The 18,837-nt window shown below is 40.1% G+C and overlaps 1 protein-coding gene across 2 annotated transcripts in view; it reads left to right on the top strand.

Moving 5' to 3' along the window:
* Positions 1–18,837, top strand: part of adam12b (ADAM metallopeptidase domain 12b) — a 108,650-nt gene that overhangs the window by 84,779 nt on the left and 5,034 nt on the right. The window contains exons 14-22 of one of the 2 annotated variants that reach the window (XM_088086117.1): positions 785–874; positions 3,053–3,248; positions 3,370–3,478; positions 3,967–4,165; positions 8,755–8,832; positions 11,411–11,519; positions 11,803–11,989; positions 12,961–13,069; positions 15,367–15,618. In XM_088086117.1, coding sequence (XP_087942243.1) covers positions 785–874; positions 3,053–3,248; positions 3,370–3,478; positions 3,967–4,165; positions 8,755–8,832; positions 11,411–11,519; positions 11,803–11,989; positions 12,961–13,069; positions 15,367–15,618 — 1,329 coding nt within the window. The remainder of the gene's footprint in view (positions 1–784; positions 875–3,052; positions 3,249–3,369; positions 3,479–3,966; positions 4,166–8,754; positions 8,833–11,410; positions 11,520–11,802; positions 11,990–12,960; positions 13,070–15,366; positions 15,619–18,837) is intronic. The other variant, XM_042502410.2, reaches the window with a different exon arrangement.

The raw sequence follows: 18,837 nt of genomic DNA, 5'->3' as shown, positions 1-18,837 counted from the left end.
TACCAGGGTTCCTGTGTATCTTTAAAAAGTTTTAAAAGGCATTGGATTTATTAATCTAAAAAAAAGGCCTTAATAGGAATTAAATTGACATGAATTCATTTTTCAAAAGCCTTAAAAATGCTCAGACATGGGAATGAAGATTTTATGCATTGCTTTTTTGCTGATGTCTCAAAATAATTGATAACATCTTTAAAAATGTTTTTAAAAGTTCCTTTTCTTAAGCTTGTCATGATGGGAATCCAAATAATGGAATCTTACATGCAGATTTAGAAACACAAAATTGCCCAGAAAACTGGCTAGAAATGCCAGATATTTCCCACTTCTGCTGATAAAGATACTTTTATGATGATATAATATGTTCATTGTTCATTTGTTCCACTCTAAAAAGCATAGTTTTTCAACATTTGATGCAGATAATCAAACTTTTTCTTTTCAAAAATCATGTTTTATGTTAAAATAAACATTTGGGCAAAACAAAATTACAAAAAAAAAAAAAAAAAAAAAATAGGCCTTAAACTCAATTTCAAGTGGCATTAAAAAGTTTTAAATCTACCTTGCCTTTAGCTGCAGGAACCCTGATGTACAAACATCTCAAATCTAGAACATAAGAGCTTCAGTGAATACATCTCCATTTAAAGGTCTCGGGGTCAGAGTCAGTATCCCCGGACAGGAAGTTCACACCCCTGACCTGGACGTCTTGATCTGACAGGGAACAAGCTGAGAGAGCAGCTCCAGAGCGATGATCAAGTCCACATGTTGTTAACTATTTTGTTTTCTTTCCCAGGAATGTATGAACCCATGCTGCAACGCCACCACATGCACCCTCAAGGGAGACGCCGTTTGCGCCCACGGACAGTGTTGTGAAGACTGCAGGGTAAGGCTTTTTATGCAGGCCTTGGTCTGTCTTACACATTCTCCCTCCACTTTAGGCCTCCTTTTCCCATTTTAAATGGCCTTCAGCCATTCTCATAGCTGAAAAAGTTCTGAAATTTATTTTCTCTGCTCATCTGAATGTTACACAAAGTGCTGCTCTGGAGAGCTGAACATTTTTCTTTTCAAAACTCAAGTACAAGACCTTAAACTTTTTGAAATGCTGTTAATTCTCTCTGGTAGGTTATTAAGAGAATCATAATAGTGTGCCCTCGTGTATAATTAAATAACTCGGGTCATTTCATTCCAACTTTGTATATTTTACCTCAATAGGCAGATTTCAATTATGGGCAAGGTCTCAAGCTGGATTGCAAGAAATTCACTTCCACAGAGTTATTAGTGGTTTTTGCTTTGACATGGAAATCTTTTCACAAAGTATCGCAGACGTGCGTTCTCTCTTTGAAAAGGAACATTTGTTGGAGATGATTAAACACACTACGTCCGCTCATTGTGTCCTTAAACATGTTTCTGCAAAGACCTCCATTTTAAGGCAAATTAATTCTTCCCTGTGCTTCACACAAAAGCATGTTTGACCCCATGGCATTAGACATCAGTGTTACACAATGTCTTACCGGAGCTAGAGCCTCACGACATGGGTGTTTTCTGTAACTCATTTTGAACATGAAAATGGCAACTCCATTCTCATGTTTAAATAAGCCCTTGCTTTTCCGTTAAAGTCACGATGCCAGTCTTTGTTTACAGAACACGTCTGACATGGTCTGAATGAACATGAAGGCCACACAAGCACAACGTCAAGAATGTGGACAGATGCTGTGTTAAATTTGTGTTTTCCTCTTCTTGGGGGCTTCTTTGTTTTGCACAAAGAAAAGAAAATATCTTCGATCTTTTTATATCTTTTTATCCAGCACCATCATCAGGTCAAAATTAAAATTCATCCATTACTGTGGTTTATGACCAATATCTCATCAGCCTCAGCTGTACTTTGTGTTTAGTGCTAATTAGCAGATGATATGCAGCCTGGGAACCAGACGACTCTGGGAGCTCATGTTTTATTTGCTCTGGCAGATGCATCTGGTCCTAAAAAGCATAGTGGTTGCGCACAGCCAAATACAGTTCAAGGTAGGTGCTGGACCAATAAGAGATAGTAATAAACAGCATGCGGAAAGGACACTGTAGCTCCCTTAGGTGCATTTTTTTTTAGCACATCCACAAGTGACATTTCAAACTAATGCTATTCTTCCGACTCGTTGAAATCTCGACCTAGATGCGTCTGGTCCCCCTTCCATTCAGACAGATTTCCATCCAGCGTGTCACGGTTCAGGCCTATCACAACCATTTATCTAATATGCGGTGGATTTATATGATAATCTACAGAGGAGTGTCACTGGTCCAGATTTGAAAATTTACACATTTTGCTGCTCTGATTGGTTGCGATAAGATCTAGTCTGCTCGCAACGCACCTGGCTCACGAAACTCAGATCCGACTGTCAAACTTGGTAGCACTAATCAAACATGAATCAACATTCGTTTACAGCACCTCAGATGTTTTCGGTAGGGGTGGGAATCACTAAAGACCCCACAATATGATATCATTGTGACATTAAGTCATGATACAATATTATTGTGAGTTTAAAGGTTTTGCTATATGCTGAGTATTTCAATAACATATAAACTATGATATAATAAGATTTAATTTTTTTCCCATGCTAATTATCTACTGCAAGCAAAACATTGTCAACATATTTTTATCCAATAAGATCAAGTTTTCAATCCGCCCATCTGACTTCAGTACTTCAGTGCACGTTTCATTGCTCAGACTGGTTCTATCCAGCTGCGTCCAGAGGCATTGTGGTCTGCCCCTGTTGATAGCGCCTGCTGGAAACAAAAAAGTGAACTGCGAGGTGATGCCAAGCTAAATGTTATAATGCGAACATGCTAAACTAAGATTGTGAACAGGGTAAACTTCACACTTTCTAACATTGTTACAGCAAGCATGGCTGTAGACTCTCTTGTTTCCTATTTTTCATTATTCTTCCACATTTGAATGAAAGTAAAACATTTAATCAAAAGCATTGTTTTTAACAGATAGATGAAGTCAGCAGTTCTGCAGCTTCTATGTCTGAAAGGGCTTACTGTATGGAATCATATTGTGTATTTACAGCTTAAACCAGCTGGCACCCTGTGTCGAGAGTCCAGTAACTCCTGTGACCTGCCAGAGTTCTGCACTGGTGCCAACCCTCACTGCCCAGCCAACGTTTATCTGCATGATGGGCACGCCTGCCACAGCGTCGAAGGCTACTGCTACAACGGCATCTGCCAGACTCACGAGCAACAATGCATCACTCTGTGGGGACCAGGTAAATCAATGTCACTTGTTAAGTTGGACCGAGTTCATCATCTTCACTGTCATACAGGGAATCTTTCACTTCATTATGGTGATTGTGTTTTGTATTTTTGCTTGTTTGTCTTTGTGTGCAGGAGCCAAGCCTGCCCCTGGGATATGCTTCGAGCGAGTCAACTCTGCAGGAGATCCTTACGGGAATTGCGGGAAGGACTCCAAAGGCTCCTTTGCCAAATGCGATGCAAGGTAAGACGCTGCAGCTGCACCGACGTTGTAGAGCTACAGAGAAATTACTGTGCAAAACACAACTGATTAGCTTAAGTGGTGTCATTAGCGATCTTCATTACGTTGTGGAATCTGACATGTGATCTTCAAACAAAAGTTTACATGGGTGAGAGAATGTAATTTGAGAAAGATAGCAGCTAATTACGATCTAGGAAAGTATTCATGAATCATTTTGTGCTATTCTTGTGAGCTAATTGTTCTAAAGATCTTCTCCCTTTGGGTGAATTCTGTAATCAAGCTCTTTGTTAATTGATGTAATTGCTTTAATGACCGCAGGACTAAAAAGCTGCAGCTTTCTCGAGCAGTCTCTCATCTTACAGTTACTTATCTTTGTCTCATATTGACGCGCCTTTATATTCCTGGCTTTATTGATTAAATGATTTACTATCTGCCTTTTAATGTTTGTGTGCATGCATGTGTGTGTGTGTGTTTGTGTGTATTGTGTGCAGGGATGCAAAGTGTGGTAAGATTCAGTGCCAGGGTGGAGCCAACCGGCCAGTGATCGGAACAAACGCCGTTTCCATTGAAACCAACATCCCACTACAAGAGGGAGGGCGTATTCTGTGTCGAGGAACGCATGTTTACCTGGGCGATGACATGCCTGATCCTGGGCTGGTTCTGTCTGGCACAAAGTGTGGAGATGGCATGGTAGGTGATCACTTTATCATAAAATTGTAAAGAGACATTTTAGGCCCCCGTCTACATGTATACAGACATTTCTCGGGGTTCTACCCCTTAATTAATATCAAAATTTTAATCCTTCAAAGTCTTAAAAATACTCAGACATGGAACTTTTTTTTCTTGACATTGCTTTGTAAAATCTTGAAATAATTGGGACAATCAGTGTTTTAAATATTTACCAAAATTCCTCTCGCATTAACGTCAGGCAGATCAGGGTAGTGGAACCAACTTCACTTATATTTTGTTTCTGGCCAAGATGGTCAGAGAAGAGGATTCACTGTCTACTAGTTATCTGTCACAGGGGGAGTGCAAATTCAATGCAAATTGCAGTTTAATCAAGTTTTCACAGCATGGCCAAGAAAAGTACAAGGCAATGCAGCCGAGACTGTGTATTTTATGCAAACTATTTTATCAAACTTGGCACGGTGGAAATCAAGGCAGTGGAATCCCACATGCAACTGGGTATTTCCCTTAAAAGTTATGTTTTATGTTAAAATAAACATTTGGGCTTATATGCCTCTGTCCCTAGATGACTGATTTCTATTCATGTATTTGCTTCAATTTTGGTTATTGTAAAGTTGGCTTTAGCGTAAAAAAAGTGAGATTTAAAAAAAAAAAAAAAATCTAACTTGCCCTAAGCAATCGAAACCCTGAAACTGATAATTCCCCTTTCCGTTTATCAAAAAAATATATATATTTACATGACCTTAATTTTACAAAACATCTCTGTACACACTAGAATGCAAAAACAATGTCGAAAGCTTGTGGGCTTGATGAGTCTTCAGCAGTTTCCCCTTGTTGCAAAATGTAGTAAAATGTACAGCCTACCTTTTTCGAAACATGCTCATTACACAGCCCAGCAATTGGCATCTGCAAATTGAGAAAATGACTTCAGAAGGTGTTTTAAAAACATCTCCATTTTAGTTTTTAAGACTCTGTTTTAGAGGTAACTAACAGTTTTCAAAAATATCTGTATATGTGCAGACTGTGCCTTAAAAAGGTTATATTTAATCCCTGTTAAATAGACAGACGCGTGACTCAACATTTGATGTCACCTATGCACAGGTGTTTTTAAAACAATACTAAATCATATGTGACCAAGTCTTGTATAGACCAATATTTGCGTTTGTCATCCAGAGGTCGTACCTTCTATTTTCTACATGAATGTTTAAGTTCTCTCTACAGCTTGTTGTTAGCTTTATATTTATTACTCTATAACTGCATTATGCAACTATATTATTTATCCTCTAGAGACCATAAAGGCTGACACCTGTATAAGCCCATTGTGGTGTTCCTCTGGCTGCTAAGCACTACAGCACAGAGCCAAAGCAGAGACAGAGATCTTGTCCCTCCCAAAGAAAAGGGATAATAAAATTAACTCCTGAGTGACTCCAGTGAAATAAATACATGTCATGCTAAGGGCTGGGCAAGACCCTTTAGGCCACCAGTTATTTTATTAGGTGTGCCTCTCAACTTTTCTTCTTCCATGTGCTGTCCTTAAAACCTCCATCACCACACCAGTGACATCAGAGCATTTTTTTGCCAAGAAAGAGGCAGAAAAAGAGCCTTGGGCTGGAGCACATGCCTCCTAAATTGTCTCTCCAGATGACGTTACAAGATCTGTTCTCAGTCTCACATTTTCAGCAAACTGGCTGTGAGAGCATATATTGCTGAGCTCATATGGGCAGTGTCATTAACTTCTTATGCTACTTTAAGTTAATGAATAAATAGCTAAACATTCCTTGTTTAAACCAACTCTATGCAAGTTTCCCACAGTCATGAAAAACCTGGGAAAGTCATGGAATTAGTGAAAATCCCATGTACAGTGATAATCTTACAATAATCTTCCTTCGCTTGGTCTCTCGCTTCCTGTATGACTGCAACCAGAAATAATGTTTGCAAAGAGTGCATATCAAATTCAATCTAAAATGTTTGAAAAAGGGCACAAGAAAGAAAAATCAAAGCCTTATTATAGCATCACCTCAGAATCGTAATTCTATGACATTTTTGTCAAAATCAAAATATTCAAAATAATTGTAATCATGTTAAATTTGCTTTTTTAAAAAAAAAAAATTAATTATGAAGTACAGTGAATTTACAACACAAAGCTTTTATTTTCAAGTGCTGTTTCTGATTATTCTCGTAATATTTTGTTCTTTGTGTTTAAGGCCAATGTGTTGTTTTCATTTTGTGAAATAGAATTTAATATGTGGTCATTTATAATGTGTGGACCTTGGACTAATGACTAAATAGAAATCTGGACCCTGTAACTTGAACAGTTGGGAACCAGTGCTTTAGATGATAGCTTACCAATCTAGAACTTCATCAATGAAAAAGTGACTCTATACTCCTTATGGTCCCAGGTGAAATGTCGTTTAGATGCATAAACAGCAAGTCAGGTAAAGTTAATACTCTGAGCCCAAGGAGTCTTCCACACACCAGTACTCCAGGTTCACCTTGATGGAAATTTTAAAAAATCCAGTTGTGCTAGACATGGTTCCTTCTCAACATTTCCTGTAACACAAAAAATATCACACAGGTTTTGACACATGGCCCAGACCTATCCAGGCCATGCTTGCTTCTTTAAACATTGCCATGGTGTCTCCTCAGTAATTCTCACAACTGGATGATTGCATCTGCCAAACCCCTCGCAGCTCTGGGTTTAGTTTGTGAAAGGCCAGCGCTCTCCCTATGTTTTTGAAATTTGTCTGAATGTGTGAGGGCCAGGTTATGCTAGAAAAAAGCTAGCTTTGTATTCTATGCTGTCCAAGGTGTCCAGCTTCAGGCTATGGAACCAAACTGTGGTGCCTCACAGTCCTACAAGTCCTCACAAGTCCACATAAGCTTATTCAGCTACCTCAAGGGACGTGCCCTTGGAGCTAAAAGGCCTTTGAGCTCTCTGTGCAGAATGGCCGTCTGCCAGCTTAGCTTGTCTCCTGGCTGTTGTCTCTACAAAATGTGAGTGAGCTCTGCACATTATCTGGAAGTGTTGCTGGCCTGAAGGTGGGTCTTTGTCATGGGCCTTTGTTCGTCTCAAAAAGGTTTTCTATTTCCCATGCCAAATCAGGGCGTTAAGTTGGCAGCGCACAACAGTGGCAATCTGAGGAAGATGAGAGCTCAAAACTGCTTTGCTTAATGCATGCCGTGTTTTCTACATATAAGCAACAGCTGGCTTTTGCCAGTCTGTTTTTGTTTGTTTCTAGGGGATACACAACAGATTGTGTCTTTTTGAATCTTTACCTTATGTCAAGTCAGTTTTATTTATAAAGCCCATTATCACAGTTTGGCTCAGAGGGCTTTACAGCATACGACATCCTCCTGTCCTTGGACCCTGACAGCAGATAAGAACTCACGCCCCCTAAAATAAACCTTTAATGGAGAAAAAATGTTAGAAACCTCAGGAAGAACAACTAAGGAGGGGTGGAGGAGGTGATGTGTGTGGGGCAATGCAAGACAGTATCGCAATATTTTTGTGTCAATATAGTATTGCTACATGGATGCCAAGTATGGGTTATTTATTATATGAATTATTAATGATACAAATGCAAAATGTAACTTCTGGTTGCTACTGGAATAGTCTAATCATTTGCTTTTTTGGTCCATGAGATGCAATGAACAACAATAAAAATGAGTGCCATGAGATAAACAGACTGAAGTTTTCCTTTGGGAACTTAATTTTCTGTTGAAAAGGTAATTAGTCACAATATATGGAGTACACCAGGAATGAGTCCTACAACATGGTGATTGCACTTAGGCTTCCAATATCCTAAAAGTGGTATTCGTTTGTGAAGATTATCTTGCATCTTGAAACATCTAAGTCCCATAAACATTTGTTTACCACAAAGCTTATTTTCTGCAGTAATTAAAAAAACAATGGAAAGATCCCATTGGCTTTTTGACGAGGGAACCAGGGTGAAGATAACCTCTGGGTCAACCCACAGAAATACAAGCCTTGGGGAACTTGTTATTGCAATAGTGCAACATATTTGAAATAATATTGTATCGTGACTTAACTATCGTGATAATATCGAATCATGGGGCCTCTGGTGATTTCCACCCCTAGTGTACATGTCAGTTGTATGCAGCATTACAGTTGTGTTTCATTCCACATTAATTTATGTATGAAGGCAGAACCTCAGAATCAAGCTGCTGCTCCTTCATGTCATAAGGGGTCAGTTGAGGTTGTTTGGGCATCTGATTAGGATGCCTCCTGGGCTTTTTTGTGATGTCCAACTGGACCCAGAACACGCTGGAGGGATTATATATCTCACCTGGCCTGGGAACGCCTCGGGATCCCCCAGGAGGAGCATTAAAATGTTGCTAAGTAGAGAGATGTTTGAAATGTTGTGCTTACCCTGCTGGATGGATGAGTTATGTTGATTAAAATTGTTTATTCACAAGCACATTGCAACTGTACTCTCCTATTTGAGTAGAAAACATGCAGCAGGTATCAATCATGCTCCTGCTACTAAACATGTGCCCGTTCAAGACAAATATGAAGCTCTTCAGTTATATACCTCTTTAAAAAATGTCTTACGATGCTTCCCTCTCCATAGGTGTGCCTGAATCGCCAGTGCCAGAACGTAAGCGTCTTCGGTGTGCATGAGTGCTCTGGGAAATGCAATGGACGTGGGGTGAGTGCAAAGTACCTACCAGCTCAATATTTAGCGTTTAATTATACACTGTGCAACACCTCTGGGAGGACTCTGTATTTATCTATTTAGTCACTTTTTGACTGACTGAACAAAATTAGGACTGTCTCACTGCTCTGTAATTGCACAAAATAGAGTAACAGCGTATTTACAGTGTAGAATTTGAGTTATGGAAGATGCTCCTGTTCTGTATAATCAATCTTCATTGTCCTGCTGAGGTTAAATCAATCCCATTTAAAAGCATCATTTATGGCCTACTTAAAGTGTTGTCCATCATCTTCTGGCTGTACAGTGAGAGAAGAGGGAGAGAATACAACAGTTAGCTTGGTTGCAATATTAAAGTAACACTTCCTGCCAAGAAAGTATTACCTTTGTCCCTTAGTGTTTAGTATCAATAATTCAACATGGGTGCTTTTATGTTTTATTGTGTCTCCATGCAAGCAATAGCCGAGGCCGGAGGCATTATGTTTTCAGGTTGTCCGTCCGACACATTCTTCTAAACACTATATCTCAACAATGCATTGAGAGAATTTCTTCAGATTTTGCACAAACATTCACTTGGCACCTTGAGGGATTTACTTAAAATTTGGCACAAACGTTCAAGTAGACTCAAGGATGAACCGATTAGATCTTGGTGGTCAAAGATCACAGTTACCTTTCGTTTCATTATAGTGAATGCGATACTTCAAGAACACCTATAGGGAATTAAAACTTGACACAAACATTCATATGGACTCAACGATGAGCTGATTAGAATTTGGTGTTCAAAGGTCAAAGATAACTGTGACCTTGCATCCCTCTCGTTTCCGTGAAAGCAATACCTGAAGATGGCCTCAAGGGTGTTTCCTCAAATTTGGCACAAATGTCCACTTGGACTCAAGATGATTAGAATCTGGTGGTTAAGGTCAAAGGTCAAGGTCACAGTGACACACAGTGACCTACATCTTGTTTTTGGTCATAACTCAACAACCCTTAACAACCACCTTGAAACTGTGCTGATTGTATTGATCTTATGTGTGTGCTGCATCCATGTTTTCACACATGTGGATGTAAACTGAAAGTGCAACTTGACTGGTGTGCGGAGGCATACGACTGCGTGGCGGATATCTAGTTTATTTTGTACTTTAGCTTTGGAATCAAACACTCACCTGGGGCTAGTTTAACGTACAGTAACCTTTGATCTTCATCGTCAGAGATTATTTACAAGAAAACAAATCTGTGATCCAAAAATTGTATGTTCTCCTAAACTTTTCCTCTTATCTTGTAAATGACTGAACCCCCCTGAAACAAATTAGTCTGTCAATAATTTGAAAAAAAAATTACATTGTTATGCTCAACAACAAGGCCGCCAGTTGATTGTCTAACTGCAATAACAATAATCACATAGAGAGTGCTTTGAAAGAGAATTGAGGTATAGAGAAATGGTTTCCCATTAAGAGTGTGGATTTGAGCCGCATCTTCGCCCCTGCAGAAATATCTGCCAAATCAATTTGTCTGCCATTTTCTCAAACACCTCGCACAGTACGAGACTTGACTGGAAAAGTAGTGATTATCTAAATGTACTGTGGGGGTTTAAAGAATCTTGTTTGCCTGCAAGTCAACTCACTTTATCTTGCCAGGCTTGTATTGACTGGAGGTACAATGGTGTCTATACTTCCGTACCGTCTATGCATAGTCATCTTCGACAAACAAATAGATCAAAATGTGAAGTGTCATCTGTTCTGACATGTCAGATATGTTGATATGAGAAACTGAAGATAGGGAGTGTGTGCATCTAATTCAGCATTCAATGACCGATTGCAGTTCCATCTTATTACCATTTCAAATATATGAGATACCATCAAAAATTACTTTAACAAATGAGCATGATGGATATAATCTGTCTTTGGATAATTGTTTTTTGTATGCATCGTCAGCTCAACAAGATTTTAAAGAATTAGATTTCACATTCAGTGTTAATTCGAGAGAGACACATAGTGATTTCTTATAACATTAAGAGATTGTATTTGGTGTTGTTACTTTTCTCCTCACATACACCTAAATTCATACCTCCCTCTGAGCCTCCCCAAGTGCCTCTTAACCCCGTCACCCTGTGCGAAGGAGTGTCTGTGGCCTGGAGGCAGGGAAGGCACTTGACTGCACGTCTGTGCTAAATGCAAAATCCCCCACAGCTGCACAACTCCCTCTGCGCCTCCCTCCCTCCTCCATCCTCCCTCCAACTGACAGCTGGACTGCGTTACCTCGCCGGGGAATCCTCCTGGATCAAACTAGTGCACTGGAAACCTGAGGCTTTACGGGATGGACTCTCCCATGCACATGTTTTATCTATTATCACTTCCAGTGCACACACACAAAAGTGAAGTCACTTAGACTAACTGGATGAGAGTGGTTTATCTGTGAAAAATAAACAGATTCAGTTCTCATCTTATTTGCGTACAGACCCATACATCATTTATATCTGGAGTTTAGCTGGTAGGAATACAAATGCATTTTGATGCTATTTTATGCAGGAGAAAATCAATATAGCATGTGATATACAGTGAAACTACCTTGTTTGCAGGTGTGCAACAACAAGAAAAACTGCCACTGTGAAGCACACTGGGCTCCTCCACTCTGTGAGAAAGCGGGCTTCGGTGGGAGCATCGACAGCGGGCCAATGAGACTGGCAGGTAGCGTGGACGATTTAATTGCTACCCTCACTCATCTAGACGTCTCTGTCCTGCAGAGTCAGTGCTGGATTGATGTGTGGTTTGGACAGGAGTGTAACTTTCCTAGAACAACACAACTCCCCTCCCACCCAGCAATACATTACACTGTGTTCAGTCTGTAGCTTTAAGAGAGGAAGAAAATTAATTTTAGTCCACAGAGTGTTGTGCAGAGAAATATGAATGCTGCTGACCGTGGCCTAGCTGTAACGGTCTTTGCATCATGTCCTGTCATTCTGTGCTGTAGATGTGCGTGTGTGTGTATTAATGTGCGTGTTGTCATATATGGCATCAGCTGACAGTGTGGTCATTACTGTGGCAATCCTGGTTACCCTGGTCAGCCTTCTGGTAACCACCGTCGTCATATTTCTGAAGAGGAAGACTCTGCTGCGCCTGCTCTTCACCAATAAGAAGAGCACCTTGGAAAAACTCAGGTAACATTTCTCTTCATGAAACAGAACAAAGAGCCAGTTTGGTTGTGGCTCAGTCACATGGCAGGAGGCTGCTTAGAAAGGTACAGTGTGTAGGATTTATGGGTGGTACTGGCAGAAATGGAATGAATTTTCTTTAGTGTATAATAACCTAAAAATAAGAATCATGTTTTCATTACCTTAGAATGAGCCATATATTTCTGCATAGAGAGTGTGTCCTTATACGTGGAGATCGTCATGTTGCACCTCTGTTTACCCAGTAGCCCAGTATGGATCAACCAAACTCTGGCTCTAGATAGGGACGTTGGCAAACTATAGTTTGGACCTTTCAAAACTTGGTATTTAAGTATTTCTTAATAAAATGAATTATTCATGACTAAATAAGCAAGGATCAAAGAAAAAACACCATTAGATAACATCTACGGAGAGTTTAATGCTCAAACACCCAGCTACTCTGCGTCATTAGGACTGTGTGGGTATGGTTTGATCGCGTTTGATTGACAGTGGCCTGGCAGCATAAACAAGCAACCCACCAACGGTCATCGTAGTCTGACTCAAATGTTGCTAAACTTTGTTTTTTCTTCTGAAGCTTTGAATTTCTTGTTTATATGAGTAATAATTTTAAGCACAGGGGAGAACAGACCAATATTTTCGATTATGATCAGCTTCCCATTTCCATGTAAAAATACATGTCTTTGTTCCCTGATGGCACACTTTAAAAAGGTGACTGTATTTGTCTTTGATACAGGTATTATAGGACATTGCAGTAGAAACACAATGATATCAAACTGATTTTGTCGCCGGCGCTCGCTCACATTACAGCCAGTTAAGAAACAGTGTTCCGCTCACGTATTCTCAGAGGGAATTATTTTCACCGAACATTATGACTGCAGAGACTTATGTAACAGATTTTTCTGGTCAAAAAACAGAATCAATTAACAGATACATTAACCCAACTTGTGTTGTGCTCATAGATCTGTGGAGGCCAGCAGGCCAACAAGTCCCATCAGGACTCAGTCCATGTACAGGCCCACCCCACAGCGCAAGCCTCCACCAAAACCCTCCACAGCCAACATTTATAAGGTGAGTCACTCCCAGCAGTATAACTGCTACTGAAGTAATCCATGCGTATCTGGATATTCTGTATGTTTACTGTACACGTGTGTGTTTGTCTGCTCATTTCTGTCACGGCCCATTTGATTTGATTTCTTTTGTAATCACACTCCATTAGATCCCTTCACCAGCCTCCAAGCTTCAGTTTAGAGTTGTCAAGCTTCCAGGCTTGTTGATGAAACCGGATGCCGGATAATTGATTCAGTCTCACTATCTCTCTCTCTGTCTCTCTATTTTCTCCCTCTCTCTGAGAAATATTAATTACCATGCTTTTGTTGACGGGAGGCAGAGAAACTGTAATGGAGAGATTGCTCCATTTAAATGAGGCTCAGGATGTTGTTATTTGAGCCCCTTACATATTTAGTTTGTGATAATAAAAAAAAATAATAATTTTTTATGAGAATGGAGCAGAGTTGATTGATTCAGGCGGAGGAAAAAAAAAGCAGGTTTTGATTTGTTTGTTGGAAATGATAAGCGCAGTGGGAGATTACCTATCATTTGTATGTATGTGACAAAACTAACTAGGTATATGCATTTATATTCATGAGTGTTTGGATGTGATTTGTGTTTGCACTGGCCTGTATCAGCAGCAACTGTGCATAAAAGTTATATTTATATTCTAATTGAGTGTAGAGGTTCATCCAGTTCATGTTGAAAAGTATTCTCTCCACCAGAATGAGTATTTGAAACAGCCTGTCCGTTCTCATTATGGTGACCGCTTCAGCCACTCGCTGATGTCCAGATGTCAGTCAGCATCAGCAGCTCTCTTTGAATACATCTGCAGTGTGTGCGTGTGTGTGGGTGCCTGTGTGTGTGTTGTCCAGCAGCCAAATCCTTTCTGGCCATTTTAGGGCGACGTTATTGGTTTGTTCTGGAAACGGATGGGTAACAGCTGGTCAGGACATGTGGTCAGACTCTGGCTTTTACAATTTCAGAACGTCATATCTAATAATGCTGTTTTCCAGTTTTATGAGGGATTTTGACATCACATTTTTCACACTAACGAGAGCTTTATGACTGAAGTGGAAGTTTTACTTTTGGTGCCTGCACTAAAGTCATTAAACAAGAGGCAAGGGCTGCAGCTAATGATTATTTTCATTTAATGTGTTGATTATTTGTTTGGTTAATCTAACAGTCATTTCAGTCAGACAACTCGTGTTTTAAATGTTTATTTGAACAGCCGAACATAGTTAGAGTTTGGCTCTAGACTACGGCCTCATCAATCCCTGTTGATATGTTTACATGAGATATTGAGGAGTGATGATGGATATCTTCACCTAGCCGGAGCCTGCAGGTGAATGCAAGGGCAGAGGTGGGTTTAAAAGAGTGACATTGACGATGCAGAGGGAAAGCTGAGAAATTTCTGCAGCTTAAATAGATCACTAAATTGCGAGGGTGTGGGTTGTGTAGCTGACATATGGAGAGTGACGTATGACTCGTGCATATGAATCAGTGCAGCTCGAGTTGACTGCCTGAACTCTCTCTCAGGCGTTGCTCCATTTAGTCGATAAGGTGTCAGAAAAAAGTGTAAAGCGCCCCTCACAATCCCCCGAAGGCCTGTTTGACATCTTTGAATTCAAGGTCTTGGTGGATCCAGACTTTTGGACCAGATATGAAACGTGTGGAACATTTAGCAGCATCGGGCAAGCATAAATATATACATCTATTTTATTTATTTATTTTTTGGTTAAAGAAACCCATATAATGCTCATTTATTCAGGACTGCACAGGATGAAATTTAAGATGGTACAAGATTATCTGGGGGAGAAAAAGTAAAAAGTCGGATGTTATGGGCCTATTCCACATTTTGACAAAGCACAAGTGTAAATAAAATTAAAGACTGAATTCTCTCAAGCTGATTGTCTCCCCTTTTGCTCTGACCTGGGAAAAAAACAAGTTCCACAATGCGTGCATGCTGCTCATGTAGGCAGCGTGACCTGTGCGTTATCCTCCAAGCGGAGGATGAGATCAGATGCCATACAACAGGGATGGTAAATTATTATTATTACCATGTTTTTCTATGTGTATTGTTAATAAAGTGCTACCAACCCATATCTTATATGTCACACTAGAGATCAATGCTGTTGTGTTAAATGTCATGCCTGTTTTGCTTCTCTGATGCTGGCATGCTGTCTAAAATATTGAATACATTTGAGTTTGTAGCATTATTAGTACTAAAACCTGTGACAAAAGTGTTTGCACTCTTGCTTTTATAACAGATAACTGCTAGAATTACTGAAAATACCTCCCTCTCATCCTCTGTACAGCCATCTCTCCTGAGTGCGGAGCCTCTTCTCCCCCCACACAACTTCCACTCTCACAGCCTGCGCAGACTGCCCCTTTACCAGCCCTTACACATCAGCCAGCCCATGCCGGTGTCTCTGAGCGTGGGCCAGCCCACTCTGCCTCCTCTGCCAGCCCACCACAGGGTCCTGCCCACCCACACGTCCCTCTCACCATCTCGAGTGCCACCTTTTCTCAGCCTGCCGCGCCAGCAGCCATCGTACAGACTAGACCAGGTTTGTTTGACTCAATAATTCGTAAATTATACAAAGTTTGTAGCTATTATTTTGTCATAAATTGCCTTGTAATGTTTTACAGTGGGAATCTATTTTTTATGTAGACCACAGCTTTAATGGACCATATATATATATATATATATATATATAGCATGGCTCATTAAATTCAAGTTTAGTATATTTTGCTGTGCATTACTCCTGACCATTTTTTGTAAACCATACCATTGGTTTGATGCTCTACAGAATATATTTAAGGCAACCATCAATTCAGTTCATTCTAACAAAGTGTGAAGATGAACCTGCTGAGATGTGAAACTGTCTTGAAAAAGTTCACAGTGACAATCGGGTCTTCTGTTTTTTTAATTCAAAGTTAATTCTCATTCTATGGTAATCAGCATTTTCTGGTGTGTTTAAGGACACTTAAGGACACACCTGGAGCATCCAGTCGAATCATACTGTCTTATGAAACTGTGGATGTTTAAATTTCCATTTATCTGAGCCAGCATCTGGTTGGCCTAAAAGGTGAGACTGAAAGTTAATTCCACTGAGTGAATACTGCAGCGAGATGATTTTGTCAACTCCTGTTTTCAAGGTAAAAATAAACTTTCAATCTCAACAAAATATGCTGTCAGGAAAACAAATCTGTGAGATTTACTACAAACAAACAGGTGAAATTAAAAAGTGGGTTAACTCATTTCTCATTTGTCACAGTTTCCTTAAATGCACAGATAAAGAGTGTTAAAATCAGTCCCCGCTCAGACTGCATCACCACATGACAGTAATTTAACTCTTACGATGTATATGAAATGTCCACTGTGATGGATGATTTATGTCACGCAGATTTTAATCTTAAGTATGATTTTCATACTGAAACTAATGAAAACCAATGGAGTGGAATGGAAGGTTGGACATAAATCTAAAAAAAATGAGGTACTGGTTAAAAATGGTCTGCCATAATGTAAAATATATGCAAATTGTAGCTAATGGTCTACAACTTGTACAGCCACTTGTATGGTCAGTTTTAAAGGTTGTAGCAAAGCTTTGGCTGGCGGAAATCACTGCATTTCTGCACTGCAGCCGGCTCCTACTCCCACATATCGACAGCAAAATTCAATCCGTCTCCCTCCCTGTGACCCAACTCCTGAGTAAGGCGCTGCTTTCTGCTGAGCCAGCAGTATAGGATGCAGTGGAGATAGTAAATCCATGTGTCTGGTGGATTTGATGGTGCATCCAAATCTGTACCTGCGCGGTGAGGAGAGCTGTGCTGTATGTCGGCACAGTGTGAGCCACAGCAAGGGTGCACAGGAGAACTGACAGACATGTGCTGCTTTTAAAAAGAGCTTTGTGATGTGACACTCTCTCTCTGTTGTATAAAGAGCATGACATAATCCCAGATGTGAAACCAGAGCATGAAGGACTCAGAGGGAGGTGTATAGGGAACCAATTCTAATACCTCCAGGGTTAATCATTTGGGTGAGCTGCAGCAGTCAGTAAGCAGTAAGTAAACGCACAAATTTGAGATGCTTGGGTTTTTAGATTTTCTCCCACATCATACGTCTACTACACTTTATCTTGGAGGCAAATATTGTAGGCTACTTTTACTCCACTAAATTAATTTAACATTTATAGCCACTTGTTTTCACTTTCAGATTAATAAAAAAGTATGAAAAGCTTTTAAAATACAACACTTTGCTAAAGATTAAACCAGCAGCTCCCAATACATTCTCACAAGCCAAACGTGTGAATCCTGTTATATCCTGCCTGCCTGCCTATCCTGCTATATGTTATATATGCAAATAAATGCACTACCACACACCTCAAGTGGGTCATAGGTGATGATTTAGAGGAATTTCTTTGGGAGTCTATACATTTTTCTTATATTTATTTATTTTAGAAAAATCCAGCATAGTACACCTTTAAGTGAAGGAATGCGAACACTAAACAGCAGAACCAGCTGGCAACATATCCATTTTTGGACAGTTATGTGGCGTCCATATCAAGTATTGCAGCACATCACCCTTGATTGACATGAGCGTGTGCCAGCTAAAGATGCACTTTAGCTGAGAGGCCCCTGCTTGTTTAATAAAAAGGCTGCTCTCTGGCCTGCCAATACAAAGAAACTCCACTACCTGCTAATATCTACTCCCTCATTTTGCTGTAATGAAACAGATGGAGTGAGCAGAGATGGCACTTGTAGGTCAGAAATAGCAGAGAGGATTCTGTTGAGATTTAATAACAGGCCAGTAAGGACGTACAGGACATCAGTCCTTCAATAGAAAGTGTATTGCAAGGTCATTGTAATACTTGACACAACCTTCCCTGCTTTCTGAGCCAGTATATCTCATTTTAAAAGATTTTTTTCGCAGGCTAGCTTATTCCTGTGTGCCAATTGCACCCTATTAACGTAGAGGTATTACGGGGGAATAAGGCCCAGCATTCATCTACTACAATGCGGCAGTGCAAGAAACAAAAACAGTGCTGGAGCCGTGAATTTTCCCAAACAGACCTGCTGGTTATTATCTTAAAAAATACATACCGAATACCTGTAGTGTCAAATAAATGTGATGCAAACAAGCCCACACCCTGTTCAGCTGGACTACAAAAGCAGACTGCAGCATCACACTGTTGAGGAGGGAAAATCATGCCTTTCCAAAATGTCATCTTTTCAGGAACCTCAGAAAAATAGCTTTGCTTTTGGCCAGACGACCACGCATTTCTCAGCTCCTCCGGGGGGTTTTGAAAGGTGCTTGTAAGCCCATGGCTCATAGATCTTTCTCAAGCCACGGAGGACAGTGCAATCCTTCATTTTGAATTAAGACATGTGAACAGCACCAGCACAAGATTCCAGCTACATTGTGAGGTTTTCTGCCAAGTGCAGCATTGGAATGCACATGGGTCCGGGATTATTCTTGCATTTGAGTGGATGCATCTGTCCATTTACATCTTTGTTTTCCTCTGTACGCTCCTTTGAGAAACAGCCTGCTTTTGTATCTGGGGGCGTTGTTCTTCACTTGAACTAAATCGTCCATAACATAGACATATAGGAGTTTGTCAGGAATTAATCTGTACTTAAAGATCGCAGTGGGTAGTAGATTGTATGTGTAAAGCCTGTTAGATACCATTAGATTCACTTAATATTCATATAGATTTCATTTAATTAGATCCCATGAATCTCCTACTGTGTATGTTTTATTACCTCCAAACTCTTAACAAGTCAGA

Source organism: Plectropomus leopardus, chromosome 13 (genome assembly GCF_026936395.1).
Source record: "Plectropomus leopardus strain MGB_pleo_1.0 chromosome 13, ASM2693639v1, whole genome shotgun sequence".
Lineage (NCBI taxonomy): Eukaryota > Metazoa > Chordata > Actinopteri > Perciformes > Serranidae > Plectropomus > Plectropomus leopardus.
The sequence above is the reverse complement of the archived record's forward strand: the minus strand, read 5'-3'. Positions and strand labels throughout refer to the sequence as shown.